General features: G+C 34.3%; 3 protein-coding genes across 4 annotated transcripts; 2 read left to right on the top strand and 1 right to left on the bottom strand.

The window, feature by feature from the left end:
• The first annotated feature begins 137 nt into the window (after window positions 1–137).
• On the top strand, window positions 138–7,527 carry LOC124452252. Its single transcript, XM_047002834.1, has 17 exons — window positions 138–294; window positions 493–602; window positions 665–814; window positions 881–1,000; window positions 1,065–1,122; window positions 1,206–1,252; window positions 1,294–1,319; window positions 2,053–2,101; window positions 2,187–2,277; window positions 2,346–2,411; window positions 2,476–2,604; window positions 2,665–2,901; window positions 2,968–3,072; window positions 3,186–4,878; window positions 5,264–6,171; window positions 6,374–6,935; window positions 7,026–7,527. The coding sequence occupies exons 1-17, from the start codon at window positions 244–246 to the stop codon at window positions 7,274–7,276; spliced, it is 4,653 nt and encodes a 1,550-aa protein (XP_046858790.1). The 5' UTR covers window positions 138–243; the 3' UTR covers window positions 7,277–7,527.
• A 58-nt stretch (window positions 7,528–7,585) lies between these two features.
• Window positions 7,586–9,584, top strand: LOC124451120 (ras-related protein Rab-11A-like). Its single transcript, XM_047001749.1, has 6 exons — window positions 7,586–7,839; window positions 7,932–8,093; window positions 8,340–8,373; window positions 8,779–8,972; window positions 9,053–9,133; window positions 9,222–9,584. The coding sequence occupies exons 1-6, from the start codon at window positions 7,800–7,802 to the stop codon at window positions 9,359–9,361; spliced, it is 651 nt and encodes a 216-aa protein (XP_046857705.1). The 5' UTR covers window positions 7,586–7,799; the 3' UTR covers window positions 9,362–9,584.
• Window positions 9,585–9,840: 256 nt separating this feature from the next.
• LOC124451117 (calcium and integrin-binding family member 2-like) lies at window positions 9,841–13,232 on the bottom strand. 2 transcript variants are annotated; one of them, XM_047001747.1, is made up of 9 exons: window positions 11,554–11,799; window positions 11,266–11,483; window positions 11,085–11,119; window positions 10,891–10,990; window positions 10,704–10,808; window positions 10,579–10,621; window positions 10,395–10,504; window positions 10,238–10,326; window positions 9,841–10,142 (listed from the first exon to the last, which is right to left on the bottom strand). In XM_047001747.1, exons 2-9 carry the CDS (start codon window positions 11,314–11,316, stop codon window positions 10,121–10,123), a joined length of 555 nt encoding a protein of 184 aa, XP_046857703.1. In that variant the 5' UTR covers window positions 11,317–11,483; window positions 11,554–11,799; the 3' UTR covers window positions 9,841–10,120. The 2 variants fall into 2 exon arrangements, with proteins under 2 accessions (XP_046857703.1, XP_046857702.1); XM_047001746.1 differs by lacking the exons at window positions 9,841–10,142; window positions 10,238–10,326; window positions 10,395–10,504; ... (2 more) ...; window positions 10,891–10,990; window positions 11,085–11,119 and adding exons at window positions 11,940–12,053; window positions 12,118–12,283; window positions 12,377–12,402; ... (1 more) ...; window positions 12,671–13,085; window positions 13,153–13,232 and having other exon boundaries at window positions 11,365–11,483; window positions 11,554–11,872.
• Between the last annotated feature and the right edge of the window lie 835 nt (window positions 13,233–14,067).

The following is a 14,067-nucleotide window of genomic DNA, read 5'->3' as shown; positions in this document are numbered from 1 at the left end:
AATATCTTTGTCTTCACATATTGTTTTCGATGTCTTTGAAACAAAGAAACGTCACAAAGTGTTACAACATGACGTATGGGTTCCTCGAATGTACACGCGGTTGTAATGTACTTTTGTCAGCGGATTATCCCGAGTTATTATGCGTATAACACGTCAGGCAGCATCACAGGGAAGCATGGTTAAAATAAAACATATTTGAAAGATTTTGTTTATTATCGATAAAATTTAGTTTCCAACGCCTTAATGGACATTGCGGCTTGGTTTGACGATGTCAGGCGGATGAACAAACGACAGGTTAGATACAAAGTCTTCCTTTATGATAAATTTGAAGTACACTATTTGCATAGGTTGGGTGGAGTATAAGGGACAGGCTTTACACGGTAACCTCACACAACTCAATTTGCTGTGTTTTATTTATATCTGCTTACTGCTATAATTAATCATGTACAAAGTATTGTTTGTGGCTAAATTTTTTTAAATATACAATTGCAGCTTTATTACCAAGTGTTAAACTTTGGTATGATTGTCTCATCTGCCTTAATGATATGGAAAGGTCTGATGGTACTTACAGGAAGTGAAAGTCCGATTGTTGTTGTCTTAAGGTAAATATCTATCTCTATATGTATTTGTCAAGAACACTAATTATGTGTGAACTATCTTGCAGTGGAAGTATGGAGCCAGCATTTTTTCGTGGTGATTTATTATTTTTGACAAACATCAAAGATGAACCCATTCGGGTTGGAGAAATAGTTGTATTTAAAATAAAAGGAAGAGAGATACCAATAGTTCACAGAGTTATTAAAATTCACGAGAGGTAAAATTTTTCAATTGAAAAATGCTACAAAGTTTGTACTAAGTGCTTTAAAATTGTTACCTCTAGGGAAGACAAAAGCGTTATCTTTTTGACAAAAGGTGACAATAATTCTGTTGATGATCGTGGTCTTTATGCACAAGGACAGCTGTGGTTGGAAAAGAAAGATGTTGTTGGTCGAGCCAAAGGGTACCAGTCTAAAATACTGTTACATTAAAGTGAAAATAACCTCACATCATGTTTTATATTTCAGATTTTTACCATATGTTGGAATGGTTACAATAATTATGAATGACTACCCACAAGTCAAGGTTCTTATCAAATGATCTTCAACATTACACTGAAATTATTTGTGAAGTCTAACTATATTTTATTTTATTTTTTTTTTTCACAGTATTTTGTTCTAGCTGCTCTTGGTCTTTTTGTCTTAATACATAGAGAGTAGAAATATTTTACTCTGGATAGACAATGAATCTTTATAGTATCTCATCAATTACATTTTATCTATGTATGTATGATGATTGATATTGTTTCGTCAAATGTGTATAGCATTATCAACTACAAGTGACTGTGAAAGATTTAGCAAAATCTTTTACATCGAAATTCTCAGCACTAAATTTATTAAAATGCTGTAATTTGACATTCGTCTTCTCCATTGTCTTCAATAATATTCTCGTATCCGGCATTGGCCGATCGCTCTCCGTAATACTCCGACAGTCAGTCATATTTTCATTATTCCCATTATTCATTTTACTTAGCGGGACATCGTAAAGAATATTATTTTTTTTAAATTTCTGAGTACTTTTACGATAAACCTGTAACGTTGAAATATAACGATGAATTTGTCCGATAAATGGGTTCAATAAAAGCTTCAAGTAAAGACTCGATATCAGGTTTAGTACGGTCAAATATTTGATGTGTACTGACAGGATGGATGCTTTATAAATCGATAATTTTGCTGTCTGCTTCTTTGTAATAAAACGATGGCGAACGGGAAAGATGATATAGCTGGTATGTGTACGGTCGGAATTTTCTTTCATTATAAAACAATCACTTTAGCAGTATAATGTCTATTACTGTATTGTGTTTAGTTACAGCTATTGACAAATTTTAATAGATTCTTTGAACTGAGAAATGTATTGTTTTGTGTTGATTGTGTACTTCTCACTTTCTGGATATTCACTGATTTATATACAAGCTTCTTTTGGCATGCTTAATTTGAAAAGCTTTTAAATTTTTAGATATATTTGAGAATCACATCAATGAAATAGATGAACGACAAACACCAAGGTACATACATACAACATTATATCTACCTTTCATGAGTAATTTTTTAAAACACCAAATTATTTTTATTAATGTATATCTTCCAAAGATGGGAGATGTCTGAGGATGAACAAGAAGAGATCAAAGCACAGACAAAATCACTTGATTGCCAACATGAGCATCCTAAGCCAGTTAAACAGGTTAAACCAGTCTTTTGAGTCGTTATTGTTAAACTTTAAGGATTCTTGCAATCTGATGTCATTTATAGGTTGGCAATTCAAAGATTCACGTTTCCAAAGGTAGTGTGTGGGATGGTTATGAAGACTCAGTAAAGGTTGGTTATCTTTTTATTGAGACTTTCTACAATCATCAATTTAATAATCCATCATCTTTCTCAGGATTATACTACAGCATTTCGAGAACAAGAAAAAAAGTATATGGAAAGAACAAATGAAGCAATATTTAATAGGGCATCTCAAAATCATATTCATCAGCCTGGTCCATATGATGACACTGATTCTGTCAAGGTAATATGATATAAACATACCAATTTAAGACATATATTTAATGATGCTCTGTTTCTTTAGAATTATGGTGACACAACACAAGATGTCAGTCGGATCCCTTCCAATGAAAAACTTTGCCTTTCCCCTCTCTTACCTCAAGGTTATGAAGTGAGCGATGGTTTAATAGATGAAAAGAGAGGAAAATCTCAAACAAATACATTTATATCTGATGATGTTATTGATGCCACAAAAATAAAGGTGGATGCCAGGATTGGGACAAATACGTGGCATGGAGTGGTAGACATGGATATTACTAGGGTAAGTTGATGAACTTTTATGATACATTGTGTTAAAGTTGTACTTACTATATTGTTTTTTCTGTAGGACTATGCCAAAGAAGGATCTCTTGAGAACTCAAGTCGACCTTCCTCCGAGGATATTTCACTTACTCCACCATGGCTTGATACAGATAAAGAATCGTCTTGTAAGGTACGTAGTAACTCATCATTCTTTTATGATCAGGTGGAATCATCTTCTATCTTCTCAAGATGTCTCTTTCATTTTTAAAAAATATTGTCAACAAACTATTTCTTTTAAAATAGGATGCAAATGAACAGGTAATTGATGATTCTGAACTCTTGTCTGGTGATGCAACTACCACAAGCAATCCTACCCATGATGCAATCCCTGCTACCACCCATGTGACTAGTGTAAACATGGATAAAACTCATATGGTCGGCAGTTCAACATTAAATGATCCTAAGGCAAGACCATCTCACGAAGCTGCAAGAATTTTGGGTAAATCATCAAATGCTGTCAGTCATTCTGTTGGTAGTACCTTAGAATCTATTCCTGTTAAAAGACATCCTACAATGAATCCTATTCTTTCACACGAAGCTGCACAAGTCAGACAACTTAGTGGTGATGTTTTTCCAAATCGATATCCTCCACCTCGTCAATCTTATTCTGGGAAAGATCCTTACTTTACTACCTTACCGTACCCAAATGTACCTCATTACCCCCAAGGTGAAATTCGTTTTCCTGCTCCAGCTACTGCTTCAGAGTATATGCAACAACCAAATATCAATGGTTTTAGCAGAATGACACCATTTATCAATCAACAATACCTACCACAACCCCAGCCTATCCATAATGATACATCATTTAATCCAACATGCAAATCATTTCCAAATATTCCACCTGTCAATGCGGGCTACTACACAAATGTGCACGATCCACGGCAGGTGTTAAACATGAGTCAGGTATCATATTATGGATCACAACCAGGCAATTGGCAACAATATCAAGGAAGAACACAGGTTCCATCTAAGGTCACACCTAAAATAAACTGTGATGATTTTGCTACTGATGAAGTTATAGACTATGGGGCACAAAGTGATATATCGGAACGTGTGAGGCCACCAATGGATAACATGCATCGAAATATACCGCCAAGAGATAGTGTCCTGCAAATCTATAGAAATAAATCTGATCTTTTACAAAACAATAAAAACATACATCGTGATGTTTCGGAATATCATCGTGACGTTGCCGACACGAAAAATCAACGAAAGATACCGACACATCAACTTCCTCTACCTGACATCCATACTCGCTATACGGATGTTCTCGATAATATCACAACAGTATCCGATAGTGACGTCAGTCCGGTGATGTCCACCCGTTCTGGTAGTCAATCTAGTCTAGCAGTTTACTGTACAACTCCTCATCATGATGGCTTGGAAACATCAAGTGTGATGAGTTTCACAAGCGGTGCTTCCACGCATCAAGATCTTGACTCAAAAATAGATCAAGTACGAAATCTTTTGGCTGTAATTGACACACGTGACGCAAAGGAGACGGTACACACACTTCTTAGTGTTTCCAATTCGAAGGAAAACTGTCAAGCAATGAGATTATCTGGATGCTTACATCTTTTAATACAGCTTCAACACAAGTGTAAAACGAGAGATCCGCGTGTAGCACACGAAGTTCGCGTGAGGTCCTTGCAAGCGATAAGGAATATTGTATCGGCTGGAATGGACGATAAACGTGGAAAGCGAGAAATTCGCGTGTTACAACTTCTGGAGATAGTGCGTAATTATTGTATCGAAGTTAGATTTATTCGTCAAGCTCCAAACTCCTCAAGAATAAGTTCATTGAGCAATGCTTTGGCTGCCATTATGAAGCTTTCGTTCGAAGAAGATCATCGTACCGCCATTAGTGACCTGGGTGGAGTTGAAGCTATTGGAGAATTTTTGGAATTAAGTCATGTGACACAAGATCTTTTGTTAAGTAAGTTGGGTTTACAAATATTTGTTTACGTTGTTACAGTGTCACTGGTTTAATTTTTTACTGCGAAGTTTCCTACAGTATTGTCAGTTGGGGTAATAGTGCAAGGGATGAAAAATATTGTAAACTTTACGGGGGGTGTTGCAAGACAACAAGTGGTAATGTAGACTATAGCTTTTGATTGGTTAATGTTTTTTTCTGCCATGAAGTCAATGGATGTTAACCTCATAATACATGAATTAAAATTAAGTAATAGTTGATTGGTTAACAGTGAAATGAAGTAAATATATGAAACATTTTATGATTGATTCAAACGACGAGTCAAAATGCACTATACTTTGATTTTAAGTATTTATATCATTCATGTAAGTTACATGTTTATATTTAGGCAATAATCTTCGCAAGTACGCTTCAATGACGCTCACAAATATGACGTTTGAAAAGACCCGCAGTAAGGCGTTGCTTGGCAACTCATCTGGCATTGTTCGAGCCTTACTGAAGAATCTTGCTGTTTTCGATGATGAAGACCTCATTCAAGTTTCTGCCAGCGTACTTCGGAATTTGTCGTGCAAGTCCGACGAAAGAAGCAAAGCTGTCTTGCAAGAATGCAATGCAGTCTCAGAGCTCATGACTGCGGCACAAAAGGTCAGCAGTGAGTCAACTTTGCGTACAATACTTTATGCAGTATGGAATTTATCTGCCCACAGTACGGAGAATAAAGTTGAATTATGTGAAAATGCTAAGAATCTCGGTTTCCTCGTGGGAATGTTGGTTTATAAAAGTCCAAGTAACACTTTGAGTGTTATCGAAAGTTCTGGCGGGATTTTGCGGAACTTGTCCTCTCAGATTGCTGTTAAAACAGAATATCGTGATGTCATGCGTGGACACGATTGTTATAAATTTTTGTTGGCCAACTTGCGTTCTCCTAGTTTACGTGTTGTTGCCAATGCTTGTGGAATATTGTGGAATTTATCTGCTCGTTGTGAAGCAGATCAGCTACTTCTTCTCAAGATGAATGCTCTCAGCTTGCTAAAGCCTCTCGTAGCATCGAAAAATAAATCCATTTCAAAAGGAGCTAGCGCTGCGATTAAGAACTTACAAAATTATAAAAACTCTCAACCTGGTCGATTCTCACCTCCCGAGCCTCGGAAACAGAACGGAATACTTCGTCAGGATAGTAGTTCACCGTTGACGTCACGACATAAAGGAAAGTCACGTGATGCTCATTCATTGAACAGTTTTACCGGAAGTGCTGATGATATGTCGAGAGAGACTGGAAAACAGCGTTCGAAAGAGGTATGCTTTCATTATTGTTCAATTTGAATAATTCATTAATTAACATTTCACCTATTGTCACTTTACAATTTATATAAAAAGCATTTTTAGTTTAGAGAACTTTGAAGATATAATTTGATTGTACAATGGAGCATTGAGGCTTTTTTCCAAACCCAGCAGTACGTTTTCAATGATATTTCATCATGAACTGTTTTATGCTTAGAATGTTGAAGCAGATGGTTTTAAAACGAAAGGTGTTCGTTGGTCTGATGAAAAACGTCCTTCACGGAAATCAATTGGTGATAGAAAGCGCAGTGATAGTTCACCTGAAGAACAAAATGTCAAAGAACAAGAAACAAGAAATGGTTTGGTGAAAGATCTTGCTGACAGTATCAACCATATTGATATTGGAGATAAATCTCGGTGTAAGAAAATGGAAGGTGATAATTCATCCTCACGTACGAAGAAGAAATCAAACATTAAGAATAAAAAATATTATTCTGGTGGCGATGATATTGATGAAAACTTTGCCGATCTACACTTTACTCGTTCTTCATCCAGTCGGCAAAACTCCGGAAGCAATCGACGACTGACGTCAGTTGACGTTCATACGACCGAAGTACCTGCTAAGCAATCGACAAAGTTGACACGGAGTAAAGATGTACGCAAAGGTACATCAGGTGGTCGTGTAGAAGATCATGAACAAATAAGATCTGTTGACGAAAACTGTCGAAAGTCTCCGATGTCAAATGGCAGAAGCAGCAGACATTACTCGGAGGAAACTGGTATGTATGTATTGTAGATGTATATGATATTAAGATATATTTTTGTTATTTTTAAGTTAGATGTTTTGAATGTTCTTTGATAAAATATAGATCGTGAAGTCGTCACAGAGAAGAAAAAAGAGCCATTATCTCAACACCGTTGTCAATGTCCTGATGAGTTAGATGTTTGGATAAAAAGGGAAAAAATATGTGGTCATTGTGAAAAACGAAGAATATCGCACTCCTCTGATTCAACGAATGGCTCTCGACGAAGTTCTTCCGAATCGTTGTCGTCATCCAGCCGTTATCTTAATCGGAAAGAGCAGGTATCTAACGTTGCTGGCTACGTCACAACAATCTGAATTATAGAAACTTTAAGTGGAAACATCGGTGGTAACTTTACCATTGAATTTGTGGCAAATATGGTCTAACCGTACACTTGCCCAATGGACACCAAGTGTTTTACGGTATTTTAATACATGGGACGAATGTAATAATATAATTTTCGACTAAACGTCTCCCTATCTTTGTCCTGTATAGAAATGATTTGAAAATAATGATAATAGTATATGTACCTCTGGGCACTTGAATCTCATTGAACAGGAAAAATGTATGTATTGTTGTTGTTATGACGTATTGCCTGTCTCACGTGACCTGTGTTTGGGCTCGGTTAGTAAGGCGGCCATTTTCTATATCCGCTTGTAGATTTCGAAACCTCTGAGTAATTGCTCTTCGTCTACTTTCTGTTTTTCTTCTCGTTGAAATTTTGTATCTGGAAAGAAATTGTACATCCAAATAAAAAGCTCAGGCGAATAGCATTCTTCCTTGTTTATTAGGAGTGTTTTTTAGTGTATTCGTATTTATTCCCAAGGACTTCGACGCAGTATGGGAACGAAAGATGATGAGTACGATTACTTGTTCAAAGGTATTGTTTTACATGATATGCAGTATTTGCAAGTTGAATGTCCTCAAAATGAAAGATTTATGTCTAAAGTATATTCTTGTTTGTACGTTTAGTTGTTTTGATCGGAGATTCTGGCGTTGGAAAATCCAACTTACTATCACGATTTACCAGAAACGAATTCAATTTGGAGTCCAAATCGACGATTGGTGTCGAGTTCGCCACACGAAGTATTCAAGTCGATAGTAAAACGATAAAAGCACAAATTTGGGATACAGGTAAAGATACATTTTAAGTCTAAAATTTTCGTTGTTGAACAATACGAAGATTCAATATACAAACTTCCGTATTCAGGTGCTCAATTTGTTTCACATATATTTTACTATTGTGAAATATTCAACGGTTTATTGATTCGATTTGGGTTATAATTCATAAAGATCTTTAAAATTGTCGTCGATTCATGTTCAAACGACCTTTCTTTTAAAGACCAATATTAACTTCCGTGCTTTAAATTTTGTTTTCAGCTGGACAAGAAAGATACAGAGCGATCACTAGCGCGTACGTGCATTTATGAATTTCAATTTGTTTTTATATATCTTTTTTATAATCTCTTGATATCCCTTTGAACTTTATTATTTTTAACATGGCATTTGGTTATGAGTATCTTCTGTACTCATTTATTGTAATTGAGGACAGGAGTGACTTCTCATGTTATTTTCCAAATGCGGACACCTGCTGTAACAGTGAATTCATGCATTAGGCATATTTTAAATACCAGATACTATGGTTCATGGTTTTGCTTTTACAAGTTCAAATAGACCTCTTAACATTTATTGTCCTCAATTACAAAGTGGTAATTATGCCAATAGATTTTCAAGGGTAAAATTACAGATGTAGATAAATAGTTATTTTCACTAAAAACATCTCTGGTATGTTTCACCCAACATTTGATGAATGCTTTAGGTATTATCGTGGTGCTGTTGGTGCTTTGTTAGTTTATGACATTGCCAAGCATATGACTTATGAAAATGTGGAACGCTGGTTGAAAGAACTACGAGATCATGCTGATAGCAATATTGTCATAATGCTTGTTGGCAATAAGAGTGATTTACGACATTTGAGGGCTGTACCCACTGAAGAGGCTAAAGCATTTGCAGGTGATGAACGTTTGAATATTTTTAACTGCAAAGATTTTTTTGTAGTTATTGGCATCATGATCTTATTCTTTATTTTTTAGAGAAAAATAGTCTTTCTTTCATCGAGACTTCTGCATTAGATTCAACTAATGTTGAACAGGCATTTCAAAATATTTTAACAGGTATTCTTTATGAAACCATTTTGATGCAACTTCTGATGAGTTCTAATACCACTGACATATATTGACACTTTCTTTAATCATTCTATAGAAATTTACCACATTGTATCACAGAAACAAATCAGTGATACTCCATCACCCAGTGGTCATTTAAGCAATAATGTACAAACTATCCACGTGGCACCAACAACTGATTCTGACAAGAAAAAAAATAACTGTTGCAATGTGTAAATGCTTACTAAAAGACATCTTCATGTAATTCCATTGAAATTCCATAGCTTCCTTTTTTCAATCAATCTTCGTGAATGAGGTCTTCGTGAATTGTTATAATGATGAAAAAATAGGAAAGTTGAATATTTAACCAAAAAGATTTTGCATATGATGACCAATTTTTGATAACCTCTATAGATTTGATTTCACCATGTTATTGTATTAATGAAATTTTTTGTCTTTATATGTTAGTGCGCGGCTATGGTGTATTTGTATATCTTTGTGTTTTAAGTGTGTTTCTTTTGGCACAATTTCTTACAATGACAAAATAGTTTATGAATTGACACACGCTGAAATTTCACATGCAAACTGAATCGTTTTTATAAGAAAAATTACATCATGTATAAATAGTTTGCAGACATGGCTGTCACTTACCTAGGGCATGTATGCCAAAACACAAGTAATAAATACAAGTTGTGCATAAACAAGAACACAAGTTGTCAAATGCTATGTAAGTCATTGTATTATTAAACAAGATGTGTGAATTAAAACTTCAAAACAGACATTACAACAGTTGCAAAATGGAAGTACTTACAAATGAAGTTGAAGGTAAATACAACTTTGTTTTGGCAAAGTATTTAAGTCCAAAAACATGTGATAAAAAAATATATAATACATCTATGTACATGAATGGTGAATCATATGCTAAATTAGTGGCAATTTTTACATAAGGTAGATGACTGTTAAGAAAAATATTCATTTGTAGACTTGAGTGAGAAACTACAGCCGGATACGAAATGCACTAAATCAAGAAAGATCATTTATCAAGAATAGTTCCACCAAAAGTTAATTTCATGTAAATTCAACATCAAAGTAAGTATTCATTGACAATCTTACTCAACAAAATCTGGAGCTTTTGAAATAACATGTTCAAACTCAGCAAATGAAAGTTGGTTGTCTTCGTCCAGGTCTGCTTCGTCAAGTATCTAAATTAAAATATTGTACTAATGGGAAAATTGGTAAGACACTACTAAGCATTAGCAAGATTACATACTTTGTCAATAACATTTTCAATAGTCTCTTCGGGTAAACGCTGTTCACCACAAAGTTTTGTGATCATTTTCATTAAATCATTTTTGCAGATGTAGTCATCTTCATTGAAATCTACATAAATTTTGATATCATTAAAGATTTGGATTACTCACTATTAAAATCATAACTTAATTTTTTATATTAACCATAAATTCGGAAAGCATACTCCACTTTGACATTTTTAGGTGCCTATATGAAAGAACAGAATAACAAACAAATATGCATGTACAATAGAGCTGTATTTAATTTGTGCTTGACTTGAATTACATACCGCTTCACTAAAAACAGACATCATATCTAAAAAATCCTCAAACGTCAAGGCTCCATCACCCGAGGATGAAAACACTTTACATATACGATCCCTAAAAGGATTCACCTTAAATGAAGAAAATTGCAATTAAATTTATTGTTTCGTTGCAGCAAAGAGAATAAGATATAAAAATACAGAGATGATATACTTGGAGCTCCGGTAGTTGTAATATCAATCTCATTGGGAGCTTTGCATTTTTGTTCTGCTTAACTGCATCAGGTCCCAGTTGTGTAAATCGCTTGTGAACACTGAAATAAAGGTAACATATTTATGCTGTTCGCGTTATCTCTTTGTGTTTTAGTACGGTTGCGATATAGATTAGCAACCTTTTTTCAAACTTACTGCAGAATTTCTTTTTGGGTAAAAAAAGTGAGCTCCTTTAAAAATAAAAACGTCTCGATAAATGATATTGCAGCAGTTGACAAGGAAATAAAATATGTTTACATAAGTAAACAGCAAAATTTCTATGTTTAAATCATTTAATTAAAAATCCAATCGTTACAGTAAATTCATAAGTTTAAACCTGATAATCTCTGAGCTCTTCCTCACTAAATTGCGAATGATGACCTCCCATATTTTAAAGTTTGTGTACAATTGTACAATACGAAGGCGTTTTACTGCGTTTGTTTACTGAAATATTTTAATTTATTTCACATCCATCAAAAGTAGCTGACAATATGAATTTTGGGCACTCATTTTAGATATTAACGACTACTGTCATCATAGTTTTCATCAAGACATCTAAAAAAAATCAAGCAAACATTAGATGTATGATATCTATTATGACGCGAATCCAATTCACTTCACTTACGAAGGATAATCTAGATTTGTCACAAATTCTTTAAGATATTTCGACTTTTCCATGGAAGAATATTCTTTTATGAACTCTTCCACATTTGACAAATTAATGTCCACATGTATATCTGCTTTTGAAGCAATTTCTGTGAAACTGATAATAAACTTCTTTAAAAATGGTGTCAATTTTTTGATAGTCTGTACATGTTCTGTATTTTCATGCTCTAATTTTTCAACAGCAACATTTAAATGATCAATATGTTTTGTCAGAATTGCATTTTGCTCATCATATTCTGATATGATCTGCCGTAGATTCCGTAGTTGAGATTCACGATCTAAAACAACAGCAAAAATATCAGTTACTTTCTTTTAGTAATCAAGTAACATTGGCTTAGAACTCACTTTTATTATAATTCAAGAAAACATCAGAAAATATAGGAATTTCCAACTGGGATTCGGCGACATCAGACATGTCTGGAAAACTTTTTACAGGAACTGCAGTGGTTGAACTTTTACCTGAAGAAAAACATACATATATGTAATAGGTTGTAAAACAAACTCTTCCAAAAGTTTGTATAACCTGATGTAGACGATGTTTTATTATGCATCTCAGATTTCTTTGCTTTTTTACCCATTTGCGAGTGAATTACATTTCGTTTATGTTTCCGACTTTTTACATGTTCTTTAAAGTTGTGAGGGTTTTCAAACCATTGATAACAAGGCAAACACACAAGGTTACTTCCTTTCTATAAACAAAATAATATGTTATTTTGACATCGTGAATTATTTATAAAACAAGCGTTTTGACATTAGATGTAAACAATGATGAAAAAACTTACAACAGCTGACTCTTGATTCTTTGCTTCTATAAATTGAATGAAATGCAAGATATTATCAACTTTACCTGATTAATTATTTAAATATAATATTATGGGAGAATATTAAACCTTCAATTGCTTTTGTTCTTTCCACAATAAACTTTTTGTAGCTTTCTGATTTATGATATTCTTCTAATGAAATATTGTATTTCCTCTTTGCTTCTTCAGCTTCATCAATAAATACCTTGATCAAAAACATGTACATACCAACACAGGAAAATTGATACAGTTTAACAGTAGAAATTAAAATCATACTTGTTTTTTATCCAGAGGAAGTTCTGTCCACATTGTACCAAGAATTCTAGTTAAATCATTTACACTTAAACCAGGATTTTGATTTTTCACCGTTTCTCTGGTATTCCTTAGAAACATCAAGTATGCACTGAGCGGCGGCTTTGGAGCATTTACATCCCTTAATGGATTTCCTTTTTTACGTTTGGAATAAGTCACTTTAGAAGAGTTTGAAGCATTGTGTTTAATAGAAAGGGATGATTTTGAAGAGAACGATGTATCAGTTGCTCCTCCTGGGCTCTCACTTGTGGATTTTTCATCCATACTTGTGGGTTGTTTAACGTTAGCCTTGCTTGCCATGGTAGATTCATGTGTTTTTTGACTGGCATCAAGTGATGTACAGGTATCACTCGTTTTCGGTCCTCCTCCAGCATCAGAGCTAATTAAATTTACATTTTTTGAGTATGAAACAATTACTTTTCATATTATCAACTGACACTACTCACATTTCCATTAATTTATCAACAAATTTAAAGAAAATATGCCATCAAAAGCAACTAAAAATAAGGTTGAAATTTGTGCGCACCAAAACGTCATGTTAGGGTTAACATAAAGGGTCCTGCTCTGTGGTCTTATTTTACAAAAGAACGCCAAAAAATAATTATGAAAAAGTCACCAAGATTTATTAGTCATTCTTATAGAATGATTTTTCGTTGTTTATTCAAAAATTAAACAACGTAGTATGTTTCATTAAATTAAGAGAAAAAAACAAGAGTTGTAATGACAACACCAGCGTCTTTCCTTTAGGACGAGAAATCTGATTTCGAAAGTGAAGAGGAAGCAATCACCACAAGAGATTTACAAGAAGATTCAAAATTTACTCTGCAAATTTTGTACATACAGAATACAAATTTGATTATTGTGAAAAGAGTACTCTAAGGAATGTTATTGACGAGGGATAGTACAAAGACCAACACAGAATGTAAAGGCTTCTCCGTGAGATTGTAGAAGGATTAGTTCACGTTCATTCACAGGTAGAAAATTTCCACTGGAGCCAGTGTGGTCCTGCTACAACTAGAAATTACTAGAAATGAAGTTGAAGATCACATTCACTGACTTAAAACATTTAGCCCGTCGACCTGTTGTGCATACTTGTGGTCTTTTACTGGAAGCTTCAGCACCTATCAGCGCTACAATGAATTTGTCCAAGAGTTTTCTTCCATTCTTTGCGAGAAAAGTTCATGGATGTTCGATATTGTCTAGTGGGGACGTTAGAGTCATATCTTCCCATCCAAATATTATATGACATCCAAATATTGTATTTGCTGTTAGTGGTGAAATCCATAATATACTGTTGAAACAATTATTTTAACAGCTGATTGATGAATTGTATTATAAAGTAAATGGTTTGAGCCCGGGAG

The sequence above is a fragment of the Xenia sp. Carnegie-2017 genome, unplaced genomic scaffold (genome assembly GCF_021976095.1).
Source record: "Xenia sp. Carnegie-2017 unplaced genomic scaffold, XeniaSp_v1 HiC_scaffold_24, whole genome shotgun sequence".
Lineage (NCBI taxonomy): Eukaryota > Metazoa > Cnidaria > Anthozoa > Malacalcyonacea > Xeniidae > Xenia > Xenia sp. Carnegie-2017.
This window is presented reverse-complemented; position numbering and strand designations above follow the sequence as displayed.

Coding starts and splice junctions, on each gene's coding strand:
- LOC124451117 (XM_047001746.1), bottom strand. Junction 11,873..11,939: donor TTTCTTGAATTATAATAAAA/GTGAGTTCTAAG, acceptor CTGTTGTTTTAG/ATCGTGAATCTCAACTACGG. Junction 11,484..11,553: donor ACAAATCTAGATTATCCTTC/GTAAGTGAAGTG, acceptor GATTTTTTTTAG/ATGTCTTGATGAAAACTATG.
- LOC124451120 (XM_047001749.1), top strand. CDS start 7,800: ATGGGAACGAAAGATGATGAGTACGATTACTTGTTCAAAG. Junction 8,374..8,778: donor TACAGAGCGATCACTAGCGC/GTACGTGCATTT, acceptor TGAATGCTTTAG/GTATTATCGTGGTGCTGTTG. Junction 9,134..9,221: donor ATTTCAAAATATTTTAACAG/GTATTCTTTATG, acceptor ATCATTCTATAG/AAATTTACCACATTGTATCA.
- LOC124452252 (XM_047002834.1), top strand. CDS start 244: ATGGACATTGCGGCTTGGTTTGACGATGTCAGGCGGATGAACAAACGA. Junction 1,253..1,293: donor TTTGTCTTAATACATAGAGA/GTAGAAATATTT, acceptor GAATCTTTATAG/TATCTCATCAATTACATTTT. Junction 2,412..2,475: donor GTTATGAAGACTCAGTAAAG/GTTGGTTATCTT, acceptor CATCTTTCTCAG/GATTATACTACAGCATTTCG.